The sequence below is a fragment of the Suricata suricatta genome, chromosome 4, assembly GCF_006229205.1.
Source record: "Suricata suricatta isolate VVHF042 chromosome 4, meerkat_22Aug2017_6uvM2_HiC, whole genome shotgun sequence".
Taxonomy (NCBI): domain Eukaryota; kingdom Metazoa; phylum Chordata; class Mammalia; order Carnivora; family Herpestidae; genus Suricata; species Suricata suricatta.
Genome location: NC_043703.1, coordinates 122,198,277 through 122,212,609, shown reverse-complemented (window position 1 = coordinate 122,212,609; position 14,333 = coordinate 122,198,277). Strand labels below are relative to the sequence as shown.

General features: G+C 38.5%; 1 protein-coding gene across 3 annotated transcripts in view; it reads right to left on the bottom strand.

Moving 5' to 3' along the window:
• Positions 1 to 14,333, bottom strand: part of CTNNA2 (catenin alpha 2) — a 1,129,701-nt gene that overhangs the window by 104,033 nt on the left and 1,011,335 nt on the right. For all 3 annotated transcript variants that reach the window (XM_029937693.1, XM_029937690.1, XM_029937691.1), the window contains exons 10-12: positions 10,208 to 10,300; positions 9,515 to 9,671; positions 3,401 to 3,601 (exon numbers count right to left, since the gene is read on the bottom strand). In XM_029937693.1, coding sequence (XP_029793553.1) covers positions 3,401 to 3,601; positions 9,515 to 9,671; positions 10,208 to 10,300 — 451 coding nt within the window. The remainder of the gene's footprint in view (positions 1 to 3,400; positions 3,602 to 9,514; positions 9,672 to 10,207; positions 10,301 to 14,333) is intronic.

The following is a 14,333-nucleotide window of genomic DNA, read 5'->3' as shown; positions in this document are numbered from 1 at the left end:
GGTGCTCCCTGGCAATATTTAACATGTCTCAGTGGGGGCTGGCCTATGTTGCAAACCCCTTTCAGAGCAATGTCTGGTCTTCTCAAGACTTTGGGTGTTCAGCCCTTTTTTAGATTCTTCTTTGTAGTATATATGTAATTCTTCTCTTATCCCATCCCCTTCACTTCTTTTACCCTATGGCCTCAGTACATAGGGACAAGTTTAAACAAGGCAAAATGGAGCCTATTTTGGGATATTTCTTGCCATTAGAGCATCTATTCTCAATGGAGGTTATTTTGTCCACCCTCCAAGGACATCTGGCAGCGTCTAGAGGTCTTTTAGTTGTTACAGTTTAGAATGGGGAATAAAGAGGTCCTCTAAGCATTGTGGGTAAAGGCGGGGGTGCTAGGTATACTATAATGCACAAGGCAGCTACTCTCCCTCAGGAAATAATTACCTAAACTGTCAGTAGTACAGATATTGAGAACTTCTGCCTTAAGATCGTGAAGAGAACAACTCAGACATAAGAGTGGGTAGAACCTGGTAAGTTGGGGCAGGCAGAAAGAAACATGACATTTTGTCATCCATGTTCTGGACTCCTTTTCTTTTTCCTCATCCTTCCTTTTGGCACCTTCCCCTCCTTGCCCACTGCCCCTGTGATCTCGCCTCAAATAAAATGTACTCTCAGGATAAAGTTTGATAAGCTCAAAAGAAAACACTCAACAATTCAATGTATCTTCAATTGTTCAAAAAAATCAGAAACAAAGCATTAGCTCAAAGGTAGAAATCTGGGCATTAATGATATGCATAGCAGATTTTATTTTGAGGACACAGGACTCCCTAGCACACCCAAACACTGACATGAGGACTAATTCAACAAAACTGCACAACCATAATCATAGAACTGCTCCTACAGTTTTCCTTGACCTCCAAGTGTCTGGTAGGGTCCTAATAATTCTCATTAGCATCAGTGAGTTAATAGCTCAAGCTTTTGCTTGCATTTATTTGACAACCTCTCTAGTTACTCTTAAAGAAACAACATCAGTTCTGTTTAAGAAAGAAAACTGAAGAATGCAGCAAAATGATGTGTATATATTGTATATTCTAGTTCTTAGCCCACCAACATCTATTTTTCCTTGACACATATTCTTTTATTTTCTACTACAGTTGTGGAGAAGCTATTTCAACCTGTTCTAACTGATGACTTCCCTAGTTATCATCAATAGTTCTTGAAAAATATAAAGAACCTAAATGTCTTGTTCATCTTCTCTGTTCAATTAAGAACTGGATGTGGACATAAGAATCAGGAAATTAACTTTAGTTAAGTCCCTAGAGTGTTTAGTCACTGCAGGGAAGGGTTGGAAGAAGTTTTAAAAGCTCTGACTGTTAACAAATAAGAGCAAAATCTTGATGAGCAACAACAATCCTGAATGGGTTGCTCTGTTTCATATTTCACTGATTTTGTTGTTCGGGGGGGGGGGGGGGGGGCGGAAAAACCCAGAAAGTCATTTACATTTCAAGAATCTGAGTGAAAATTTTGTAAAAATATTTCAATCAACTAAGCTTGCTGCCCTTGCCTTTAAGCAGAGTTTGACCGAATGGGCATCATACCCTCTGTTCATGAAAGCAGCACAAAAGACAATGAGAAAACCACCCTAGAATGTCTCCTGAACAATGCCTGAGTTCTTGGTGTGCACAGAGTCACATGTAAATTGGCAATAGACTCTGGGTCTTTCATCTTTTACAATGAGCATTCCAACCAGTCAGAAGCGGGCATGTGCTCAGAGTCCTGTCTTCATGTCTTTAACCCTTCTCTGCTATTCTTCCCAGTGTCAGACCCTAGGGAGTACTGCTATGTGCCTGACAGACCACGTGAAGCCAAGACTTTGTAACAGAATAGAGCAAATGGGCCAGAAAATGAGAGCCACAGAAATGTGAGACAGTCTCCTAAAGGGTGAAGAAAAGAGTCCTGATATTGGAGATTGAAATGCCCATTTCTGGTTTTTCCAAGTGAGGAATGAAACTGTCTTGCTTTGTGCCACTCTATTGAATGAAAAGGACAAACCTATTTGAAAGAAAACAGTGCTCAATTTCAGCTAATTAAAATGCAGATATATATCTTACTATCATTATTGTTATTATTTCTAAGCCTGCCACAATTCTCAAGAGCTACAATCCCTGGATGTTCTCTTTATTATGTGATGTTACACTAGTCCCTTTCTGGTTATATTTCAAAGAGAACAAGCAATGTCTCTGTTTATCTGTTGCTTTTCCTTGCTATTTCAGACTAACAAATATCTACAGAAGTCTTCGTAAATAACCTTTTCCCTATAGAAAGAAACCTATTTCGACTAACATGCTGTATCATGTAGAACTTGATACACTGCTTTATTTGACCTTTCAGAAACATATTTATTATTTTTTTAATCCTAATAGGTTCCACAATCCAACTATACAACAGGAAAGGCTCCTATTTAAGTTTGAGGAAAGGTCCTTCTGTGCATACATAAGACTCAATTCATTACCTATTCATAACCCTTTTTCTATCCCTCTGTCATCTCTCCTTCTCTACATTTTCTAACCACACCCTCTCCCATATATAGACAAATACACACAACATTAGGTACTTGAGGAAGGGTCTGAAACCCAGGAACACTAGTCAAGAGCAAAAATACTAAAAATAGGCCAGTCTTTGGTAAAACCATTCAAAGTTATGGGTTGTTCTGCTAATTTAGTGAAAATAAGTCTTTTTTTCCCCTTCATCCCAATGTACCAGTAAACTATGACAGGCTCACATGAGTAACCATGTCATATGACAGTAGTGATTCCCCAGGGCCAACATGTGCCCTAGAAGAGGGTATGGAAGGCTTTCCTAGAGGATCAAGGCACATATTCAAGGTCTAACCCATTTTTAGCTGCCCCATCCAATTTCTTTAATAATTTCATATCCATACACTGTCTAGAGCCTTTAAAACATTTATCCTTGTTGTTCATGGTCCTTCCTCAAGGGCCAATCTTCTCAAGAAACAGAGAATGGTTTCAAGTTCAAGATTCTAAGATCCCATCACATCTCCACTGTTTTCTGGATTTGTGACCCTTTCCAATCTCTTAACGCATTTCAACCTACACTTTCACATTTTTAATTGGAGATAATAAAGATGTCTCTGCCTACTTCATAAGGTCTTTGAGAGAATCAAATGACACTATAGGTAAAAACTATAAAGTTTTATATGTATATATGTAAAGCAATAAAACTGTTATTCTGCTAAAATTATTCAAATTCAAGAAACCAAGGGTATTCCTATTATCATGTGTAATGTAGAAGCACAGAAGCCTATAACACACAATGAAAAAGACTTATTCAAATATGGAAATTAATCATGGCATTGACATTTTGGTTGAATCTAATATCCATGTTTACCTGTTTCAGAGAGCAATTTTGTAGCTTCCAGAACCTTCTCAGTATAGACACCAGCTTCATAGTTTTCCATCTCAGCATTGATGATGTGTATAACTCGAGCTGCCCGGCCCCTAATGGCCCCTGCAGTCCGGTCCAGAGTGTCCACGTCTCCTTCTTGGAGGGCTATCACACACTTGTTCACATCCTCCAAGATGTGATTCTCTGTGGAGAAAACACACACACACACACACACACACACACACACACACATTTATATGATTTTATGCCACTCACACACTTAGTAAGCAATCTAATAGAGATTCATGAACTATCATGAGCCATCACCTTGCAAATCTAAAACTTATCTTTATAACACTGAAGTAACATTTAAAGAACATGGTTTATAATTACAGTAGCAGTTCTCAAACTTGAGCAGTGGCCAAAGGCCTCGCAGCATCATACAGAGTGTGAAGGTGCCACTCCTATGAGAGATTCTGATTCCATAGGTGTGGGGTAGGGCCCAAGAAATTGCATTTCTACCAAGTTCCCAGGTGATGCTAATGCTATGGGTTTGGGGACCATACTTTGAATATCACACTTTGAGCATCTTTTACAATGTTTGAGATTTATTGTATTTTAGTAGTGGTTGGGGCAGTGAACATGAAGTCAACCTGATTACACAGAGACATTTCCAAACATGATCAGAATCAAGCTCTAGGTGCCTGCTTATTTGATCATGTTTTTATTTAGAAGACACTTAAGGGAAACTCTAAAATGAACAAATATCACCCAATCAGTACTTTGAGGTCATGTCATGCACAAGGTATATACAATAGGACGATGGACCAGGTAAAGAGGATCACAATATTCTCCACAACCAAAATAACATCTGGTCTTGTGGCTAGTTTCATCAGATTAGAGTCAAGGTCAGTGATCACTGTCCCTCACTGCCCAAAGTAGAATCCAGGCAGGCAGGCAGGCAGGCAAGTCTCACTCTCTTGTAGCATAGAGAAAACATGCAATCGGGTCCCTTATGGTTTTACAAGTATGGCATTTTGTATTCCACATGTCCTAAGAGAGGTCTGTAATTATGTCCCTTAAACATTCTTTCAAAACACAATTCTAAGGAAATGTGGAAACATTTAGTGCTCTGTGGAAAGAAAAGAACTTAAGCTGAAAATACACATACACACACTCACTATAAATCAAGAGAACCAGCGAGAAATAGTCTAAAATAATCTGGTAACTTATAAAAATTATAACTGCTAAATTTAATAGTTAATAAAGGATTAGAGTACATTATTACTTCCTTGCGAAGTTTCTAGGGCGAGCTCTGAAAGTTTCTAAAGAGGGAAAGAGCTAAGGTTTTGCACCAACACCAGTCTTCACCATGGATCTCCTACTTTCCTGAATCCAGTCAGGCAGAAGGACTGAGTGTTCTCTCAGGACCCTTGGCAGACACTTGCAAAGTACAGCTTCCTCTGTATCATAGAGCCTCTGTTTTGACCTCCTACAATAGGATCTCCTCACTCAAACCATTACAGATTTCTGACTGCTACATTCTCTACTTCCCCAATTTCAAATAGAAATTAGAATAGGAAAAAATGAGATAATTTTAATATTCAATTTTTTAAACTCACAAAAAGTAGTACTTTCTGAATGCTGATATTTTCCTGAGTAAAACAGAAAGGCTTGTGAAAATTTAGACTTGACGAAGTTTTTGGTTTGATTATAGAAGTTTTGAAAACCACCCCTTTCTGAAATCCTGGATTGTGTCATACAAACTCACTTAAAATAGGACACCTGAGAGAAACGTTTACTCAAATACAATTTGGAACAGAATTTAGAATAGAAAAATCTGATTTTAAAAGGCCTCTCACACTGCCCCTCTTGCCACCCTGTTGGATCTCTCCAGACAACTCAAATACACCCTGATCCCCAAAAGTAAGCAACTGGGAGGTCTGTATGTCAAAAGCAATCATCCATCTGCTACTTTCTTTGAATAACAAAGTACAAGTATATGCATAGCTACTGCTTTTCCATGTGCATTTTCAACATGGAATTTGACATTCTATTTCTGTTCTAAATGCACTCAGAATGAGATGGAATCTGCTAATTATATCATATCCTAATGATTTCTCTGGAGTTGATAATTTTTTTTGTTCTAAGAAGCCCACTCATGACCTAATATTTTAAAATAAAATGATAGGTTTTAAAGGAAGAAAACAAAAACTATTTCCCAAACTAGAAAAGTACAACTCATTTAATTAAACACAGGGACAAGAATATGCTCTAATAGATATAAATGATACATATTTGAAGGAGGCTAGCAGAAGCTGAGATCTAGGACACCAAAAGTATTGCTTTTAATTAGGCACATCATCAACTAATTTGGTCAGTGGTCAGTTTAGTTAATCATGCTGCTTGAATTAAGTATTAATTTTACTAATTTTATAATGTATTGACTAATTTTTCTTAATCAGCTTTTTTTTTGAAATGTTTAGATAGTTTGCATTTCTCACATTTACCAATTAGGGGTACCCCTTTCAGGGAAAAATGAATCACAATTTCCTCATAGTAATAGTTCCCTTGGTAGATAGTATATACGTAATGTCTATGATTTGGGATGCTTTAAAATAGATTTGTATTCTATTAAGCTCATTATCAACAATGTATTTCAAGAAGAATAGTATCTATTCCTACAGACATGTCATCTGGTCAAAAGATCATATGTTGCATATATATATGGATTCCCAGACCCCTTATAATAATTTCCCTCCTCATCTTTTCCCACCCCCCTCAGGTCTGAGGCCCACCAGTTTGGAAGCAAACCAGCCTAGGATCTATCAAGAATTACAGTGAATTATTTGAAGGCCAAACCTATACTTGATTTATTTTTGCATTTCTGACAGTGCCTTACACACAGCGGGTAACCAAAGAAAAAACACTGAATAGACCTGCCTATTAGCAGGAGATCGTTTTATGCATTTTTATTCTAAAGTATTTTCAAGAGAAAGAGTTCAAGAAGTCAACACAGGAATGCTGTCCCAACTAGGAAAGAATGCAGTAGAAAAAGTAATAATGAAAAGTATAGATATTCCAGAGAGGGCTCCATTGCTGGGAAAAACCACTCAGGTACTTTGTATGTTGTATCCGAATATGAAGCATGCCTTTAAACATATCATAAAACACTTGACTGCAATATCTTTCGTGATAAAATTGAACTTTTGCAGCCTTACTATTTCAGAAAAGATGTAGTTTTGTTATAAAAAAAATCACTGATGACCCAACTCTTTGATTATTATAAAGCTTCAAAGTATAGATTCTAATTCAAAACCAAAGTTCACTCTTTCCTTTTAAAAATTCACACCAACTCAAGACCCTGGAGTCAAAAGAAAAATAAGAAAAGGCAAACATCAAAACAAAACTCTTGGACATAATGGGATTGAGTTAATCTCTTCTTCAGATTTTAGATGCCTGCTACTTCGTGAGTGGAACCCAAGAATTAAACTGTCACATGGTTAATGCCAGCACTCTCATTTAAAAACACTATTAAAAACTGTGGTTTTTACCCAGTGGGGAAAAACTTAAGTGTTCTAACACAGCCATTTCACTTTTTTTTTATGAGCCTGGGCCACATTTGAAAATTGGTTTTGCTCCTATAATGTTAATAGCTAGCATCATTGCTCCTCAGACTTGTTGCATTTCATATGGACAAATTAAGCACTCAGGCACACAGGTGCAGGTAGCATGAACAAAACAAAACTGTAGTTTTTTTAGAAACAAAGATTTTTTTTTTTGCTTGTTTTTAAAAGAGTTCCCTGCCAGAATAGATATTCCCTTAAAAAGAAACTGATACATAAAATGTCATTAATGTCATTCCAAAATATCTCCTGGGCCAGACTTGCAATTTTCTGATGTAAATGTTTTGGCTTCAGCTCAGAGAGATGAGAAGTAGTTTCCCCAACAATTGGGCTCGATCCATAGCCTACCGGCAGGACAGAGAAGACTGTGTCATTATTTGTCAAGTCCGTCTGTAGAAAGGTAGCTGGCACCTCCAATTGTCAACTCCAAAGGCATGCTCCAGCAGGCCCTGCCAAGGCTGGCTCCCTGACAGTGCCTGTTCATTTTCCTGTCATGGTATGCTGCGGCACTTGGACCGCTGGGGTTGGACTGCACAGTGTTATCAGCGGAAGCCAAAGCCTTTCCTTGTTGCTGGTAATAATGAGATGCACAAAGGAACAGCAGGGAGAAAGGTGGCAAAGAGGCAGGGCTGGTGGAAGAAAATTAAGAAAAGCTTTGCACTCTTGAAACAGTCCAAGATAAGACCTCCTCACCTCGCTTTTCCCTACCCTCAGAAATTTTTGTACATACATTTAAAGAAAAGGAGAAGCTGGGAAGTGTTTAGGTTCTGAGAGGATTCCTCTTTGCAAAAGGTAGTCCAATGCATATTTTCCACTGACTTGCAGGCAAAAGGGGAAAAAACATTTCCAGGGGCTATCAGGATTGCTGTGAGATCTGAGACCGGTCAGGGAGAGCCCCTGCCCTGTCTGGGAGGTGGTCACTAGAGTCATCCTGGCAAACAATGACAAGATACGAGAAAGAGGTGGCCACCCTCTTATTCCACACCATCCAAATATCCAACATGCCTACCTAAAGCATTGGTATGCATTGCATGAGAAATACATTTCTCAGATATCTTTTACGTTAGGACTCAGCCATCACCAAAGTCAATCTCAGAAATGGCAACGTACTGAGGTCTTTATCAGCTAGCCCTCAGACATAGGGATATTTAAATTAATACCTACTTTGAAAGGTCACCAGAAACAGAGCCCCTTGGGAATAAAAAATAAGACAGGTTTCTGAAAAAGATGAGCAAGTGAAATGAGGGTTACAGAGGTGGGGAGAAGAGAACCACAATGAAAGCTGGAAGTGCCAAAGGAAACTTCCCACTATCCTGACTTACTGAGAACTATGTAGCTTCTGAAAAGAGGATAATCTGAATTTTCATACCTTCTCTGCCCAGTTACCTACCCCCTCAGTGGCTTAGTTTTCTCAATGAACTGTAATACTAATATCTATCTTGCAGATTTTTATGGAGAATTAAAGCAAACAGCAGAGCATCAGTCAAATTCTAGACACTGGACAGGCATTCACTTGTGTTTCCCATCTTTCTTCTCTTGCTCTCCATCATTTCAAAGTTAGATTTTCAATTATTCATCAGATCTACAGATTGAATTTGGCTGCTCTCAGACATAAGCTTCCAACACAAGCCCCCAGTGGGAATTCATGGTCTGTTTCTTCACGAAAAGCAAAGACTACACCTAGACGATATTTCCAAATATGATAAGCCTCCCCCCAATATTTCTTCTAAAGGGTTGCAGTCAGAAGCCCCTCCTGCCTGGATCCCACCAGCAATGCTGTGTCCACTTCCCTCTTAGGGCTCAGTTGGCACAGTACAGGCAAGCCCTTGTCAAGGCTAGATATACCTGTAGGTAGAGACAACATCTGGTCCATCTGAATTTTCAAGGGTCACTTGATCATTTTTAATGCCTTACAAAGGAGGCTGATGTTTCTAGCAACTCCCTACCTCACTCATCCCACAGAGACTCTTGTAGGTGAACTATGCCAAATGTGTGTGGACAAATGTATGTGGAAAAAGGTCTCATAAACCTGGGTAACTTCATGTAATGTAGAAAATGATCCCCTTAAACACAACCTAATTGATCTAGCTGATGTTTTCCTTTTTTTTTAATATAAACCATGAGAACTAACCAATCTCACATCCCATATACTTTAAGATGGGTGATTCAGATGTATCCTAGGCTAATCTGCTTTAAAAACTCTAGGAACTAAAAAGAAACCCATGTCCCCTTAAATAGTCTCTTCAGATTGCTGGTCTCTATCAGAAAGTTGTATTCACTGCCCCCCCACCCCCATGCTCTGACTCATTGTTTTCAAATTATGTGTACACTAAAGAAAAATTTCCAAGAGGGTGTTATAATCCCATTTGCAGAGATGAGAGAAAGCTTAAAGGGCCAAGATGGGCACTTGAAACAGAGGCCCATGACATTTACAAGATACTCCTAATCCTGTTCTCCAGAGCTGCCTTAAAAGGGGCCTATTTGTGATTACCTGAGACAGAAAGGAAGTCATCCACTGAGGTGATGTCATCCACGGCCTCTGTCAACACTCGAACTTGTTTCTCCCACTGGTCTTTGAAGACATCCATGTTGTCCTGAGCAACTTTGCTCTGTGGTCGGGCAGCCAGTGTGAGAGCAGCATTGATGACCTATTTGTTAGAAAAAATCCAGAAACGTGTTGACTACACTATTCAAGAAAGAAACAAGAAGGTCAGAGATCACATTGCACCTTCTCCAGAGAAGTGGGTTCTCAGTGTTCAGAAGACGATCAACAACATGAAAGATGAAATAGGTTATCAGCTACCATTAGTTTTTGTTTGTGGTTTTTTTTTTTTTTAAGATATAGTAATTCACCTCAGATTTCAAAAAGGGTTTACCCAGATTTCTAACTCCTGTCCTACATGTGCAAAGTTGTAATTTAGTTGAGACAAAGTAAATAGATATGGAACCTTTAAATAACAGCCCAAAATGAACATAATAAAGCCAATATGAGCAAAAAGACAATAATTACCAGAGTAATTCTGAATACTGGAACAGTTAGAAATTCTTTTTGAGAAAGGTAGACCTTGAAACAGCCCAGGAATGATGGTAAGACAAGGCAGGGAGGGACATAAGGGCCTGAGTAAAGATGACCCTGAGTATCACACCACCAATGAGCTTTTGAAACAAAGTGGATGAAGCTTACCTGGGGACATAGGCTGTCAATCTGGGTGGCTGCCATCCGGACTAATTTCACCCCTTCTTCATTGTTGGAAATGGAGCAGGCCAAATTGGCAACCTGGATTGAAGAGGATTTAAGTGAAATTCATGTCAGAGCAAAGGGGAACTATGCTGTTGCATGACCTTACCACTTCCATAGAGTCCCCTTTTCCAGGGGAATCCTGCACAAATAAGGATACCTTTCAGTGATTTCTCAAATATTACTAGTTATTATGCTACATTAGACATTTAGGCCAGAAAAATAGGGTGCTAATAGCAAATTATTGCTTCAAGATTCTCAAGCACACACAATAATGTATTTTAACTGAATTGCTTTGTACCATTTTCCTCTGTAGACTGCTCTTGTGATCTACATGCTCACTTGGGTACCCTAATACACATCATGGAGTGTGAAACACTATGATTTTGGCCACATAAGTGCTAAATTCTTACCAGCAAGAGAGACACTACAGTACACTTAGAATTTAAAGGAGATTCACAGGAAGTTGAAAATGGAGGAGCTCTACCCAAAGGAACCCATTTCTGCATGTCAGAGTCAGAGTCTGTCAGGAAAATGCTAGACCACCAGTAGCCCACTCAAGGACTTTCAGGAGGCAGGCATTTCTGAGAAACACATAGAAAAGGTTTATAAAATCCAGTAGTCAATGATACAATGTACAACAAATTAGAATACATGGGTCTAGTATAAAGGTTTTGATTTTTTTTTTAAACTATGCCAGCCAAAACAGCTGCATTGAATTTAAGCTCCCTGGTCAAGCATTTCAATCTGTGTGATTCCTTCTCTTCAAGGAATGAGAGGCAGTAATACCAGGTCAGATTGATTGGCCAAGGTCAACAGCACACAAAGCTACCATCAAAACACTGATCAGTCCCATCAGTCTGGAGCCAAGAGGACAAGAGGATGGGGATTGGAAAGGGCAAAGGAGAAGAGAATGGCCACCAGGGCTAGGAGCAGTAGGGCAAGCAGAACAAGTGATTAGCAGAGTAAGAATCCCCTGAGCCTTGTGACCATCTGCCCTTTTGTATCCTGTCACCTCTGCTCTCAGAAACCAGGCTGCCTCCCTAATGTGCCTTCATGTCATGGGAGATTAAAATGCAACACACATACATGGAGTTCTGAATGCAAAAGAAATCTTAGTGTGAAGAGCACAGAACTGGAGGTCAGGAGGCTTAACCACTAACTAGTTATGCAGTCATTTCACATTTGGAAGGCTGTTTCCTTATCCACAAAAGGAGACAGATAGATGGTGATATTAATACTTTCAAAGATTACTTCAATGAATCATTACTGTTAAGAATCCCATTTTGAAGCTTTTAAGGAAGAATACTTTAAGTCTATTTTAGTGAGAATATGTACTATGAGAAACCATAGATGGAATTTCTAAACATATCAGTTTCTTATATTTTATAGTTTACCTTGGATTCTTTAGATAATCTTCACCATTTTACTCAGCTTTCCTAGTAAGTCTGTTTGAAAGACAAATATACCTTCTGGTACCCATTTAGAGGATGGTAAATGCCCAGAGGTATGAGGCTTCTTAGAGGCAAAGCAAGAGTTTCAGGTTCTCCAATTTTTGTTATATTGTCTCCACTCCACATTTTTATTTATCTTTATTATATTGGTAGTTTAGTGTATTTTATATTCCAGGAACCACATTATGTATGTGATGTAAAATTGGTGCTTAATACATGTGTATTGAATTAAAGAGTAGTTTTAAAGAGCTTTTTTATTGAATATATTACTTGGAATACATCATAAGACACTCTCAAAGATATAGTTGAGTTACCCCTTGAATCTGGCTAGACAAAGTTCATACCACCTTCTAGCAGATATTTACCTACACTACAGTGCTAAACAAGGATTCGTATAGTTTGGTCCACTGTGAGTCAAGAATGCAGAACCCCCTGGCATGGTGGCATGAAAAATAAATTAGGATGGGGTGAATTTTCTGGAAAGATGTGTATTCATTATAATTCTTTTAATCTTCAGATGAATTCTTTCCCATTTCTGCTGTCAAACAGCTTTCCATTTTATGAAATGAAGATTTCAGATGGGTTTTATTTCTTCTCTATCATCCTTGCCTGGTGTGTGAGACTTGTGATCACACTTTTGCACAGCAGTGGACATAAGCTGAAGAGTTTGGCAGGTGGCTCTATGGAGGGACAACAAGAGAGCCTTAGCACTGAGAAGAGCTAGGCTCCTAAGTGAAGGAGATCCCACCCAGTAACTTCTACATGGTGATAGTGAATTTTTATTTGTCAATCTTTTGAAATGTGTCTTCATCCTTTATTTAAACAATCTCTATTATGGCTTAGATCAAATATGGGAACTTAATTGCCTGCTAGAGTTTAATTAGGGGGAACAGTGCTAGTAACACCTAGAAAAAAATTAAGAGCCAGTAACCCCTAAAATAGCCCTTTAATTATTCTCCTTGATTTATTAATCCATAAATCTTGAAGTTTGACATCCTCCACTCTGCAATGTGCTCCTGCCATTTAAGTCCACTTAAAATCAGAATTTTATTTACCTTGTATTGTATTCTGAAACACTCTGAAAATATTCCCAACACGATGCTTAGGATTTCACTATTTCCAAAGGCAGGCAAGTTTACATATCTTAAATAGGCCACAGACTCCACCAAAATTTCTATTTTACTTAAGCTTGCCTTTCTGCTTCTCACTGGACCCATTGGCATCATGGTGACTCTGAACATGGTTTTAATACACTGATTTATACAACCAAACACTGTGATTTATACAACTAAACACAAAGTTTTGGTCTTTGAGGCAGCTCCTGATCATTTTTGTAGCTTTAAATGCCAGCTCATATTCCAACAATAGTCCAAGACTACTGGATGTATACAGTTAAGTACTGGATTACTTACTTATTTCACCTGTTCTTTAACTACAGCTCTGTAGCGAACTCAGATAAAATAAAATATTCTATTTTTTAAATCACAAGATTCCTCAAACACACTTTGTTTTTTTAGCCAATTTATCATGATAATCCTTTTAAGGGGGGGTGGAGCACTTAGGGGGTGATATAGTAGTAATTTTTAGACATTTTGGAAAAGATTAATGGGAGTTAAAAATAGACAATAGATTGTTAACCGATTATCATTACCAGGATGCAACCCAAAAGATGTTGAGCAATATGTTTAATAAAAATATGAAACCTGCTGGAGTTAACCAAGCAGGTAACATTTACTGTCTGGTTGTGGCTTTTGTTTCTCTGCTCTTGAATTGTTGACAAGTTAGCTGAGCAACAGGAGTCATCTGCCATAATGGAATCTTGGAAAACAATAAAGCATACCATTTATGGTTAGGTGTTGGTCTATTTAGATTGCTTTGGGATTTCTAAAAGGGACTAGGTCATGAGTAAAAGTGGCACTGCTCCTTGCTTTAGTGAAGTATTCTAAACTCCCAACAATCTCTTAGGAAAGGAAAGCCTCCTCTATACCTTCTGCTAACAATGGATTTGGGGAAGCAAAAGCCAAAAACACTGACCCAAATCTTCTATCTTTGACTTAGTGTCTCAAAAACCAGTTAGCTTGAGGAAAAGAAGGAATCTTAGCAGCCATTACTAAATTGTGTGCTGCTGACTCCAAGAGGCTGAGGAGTTCAGAGAAAGGAACAATCAGTACTCCTGGGAAGGAATTAATCAACACATCATGGAGAGGTAAGATATCCATTTTACAACACTTCTCTTCTGGTTGTCTCATCAGCACAATTTTCAGGATGCTTAAAGATTATGATATTTTGCTCTTCTGGAGGCCCACTGTATAAACAGGTGAAACAAACAACAGTGTCACCAGCAAGATTAGACAGACAAGCAGCCAGCAAGGGGAACCAATACAGATTCTCTTAAGAAACTAACTTGCTCCTTGGGAGTTCCTGGGTGGTTTAGTCCATTAAGCATCTGACTCTTGAACTCCTGAACCATGATATCATGACCTGAGGTGAAGTCTAGTCCTGCATCGGGCTCTGTGCTTATAGCATGGAGTCTGCTTGGGATTCTGTCTCCCTCTCTCGGTACCCCTCCCCTCATTTCTCTCTCAAAAAATAAATAAAAATAAACTTTAAAAATAAAA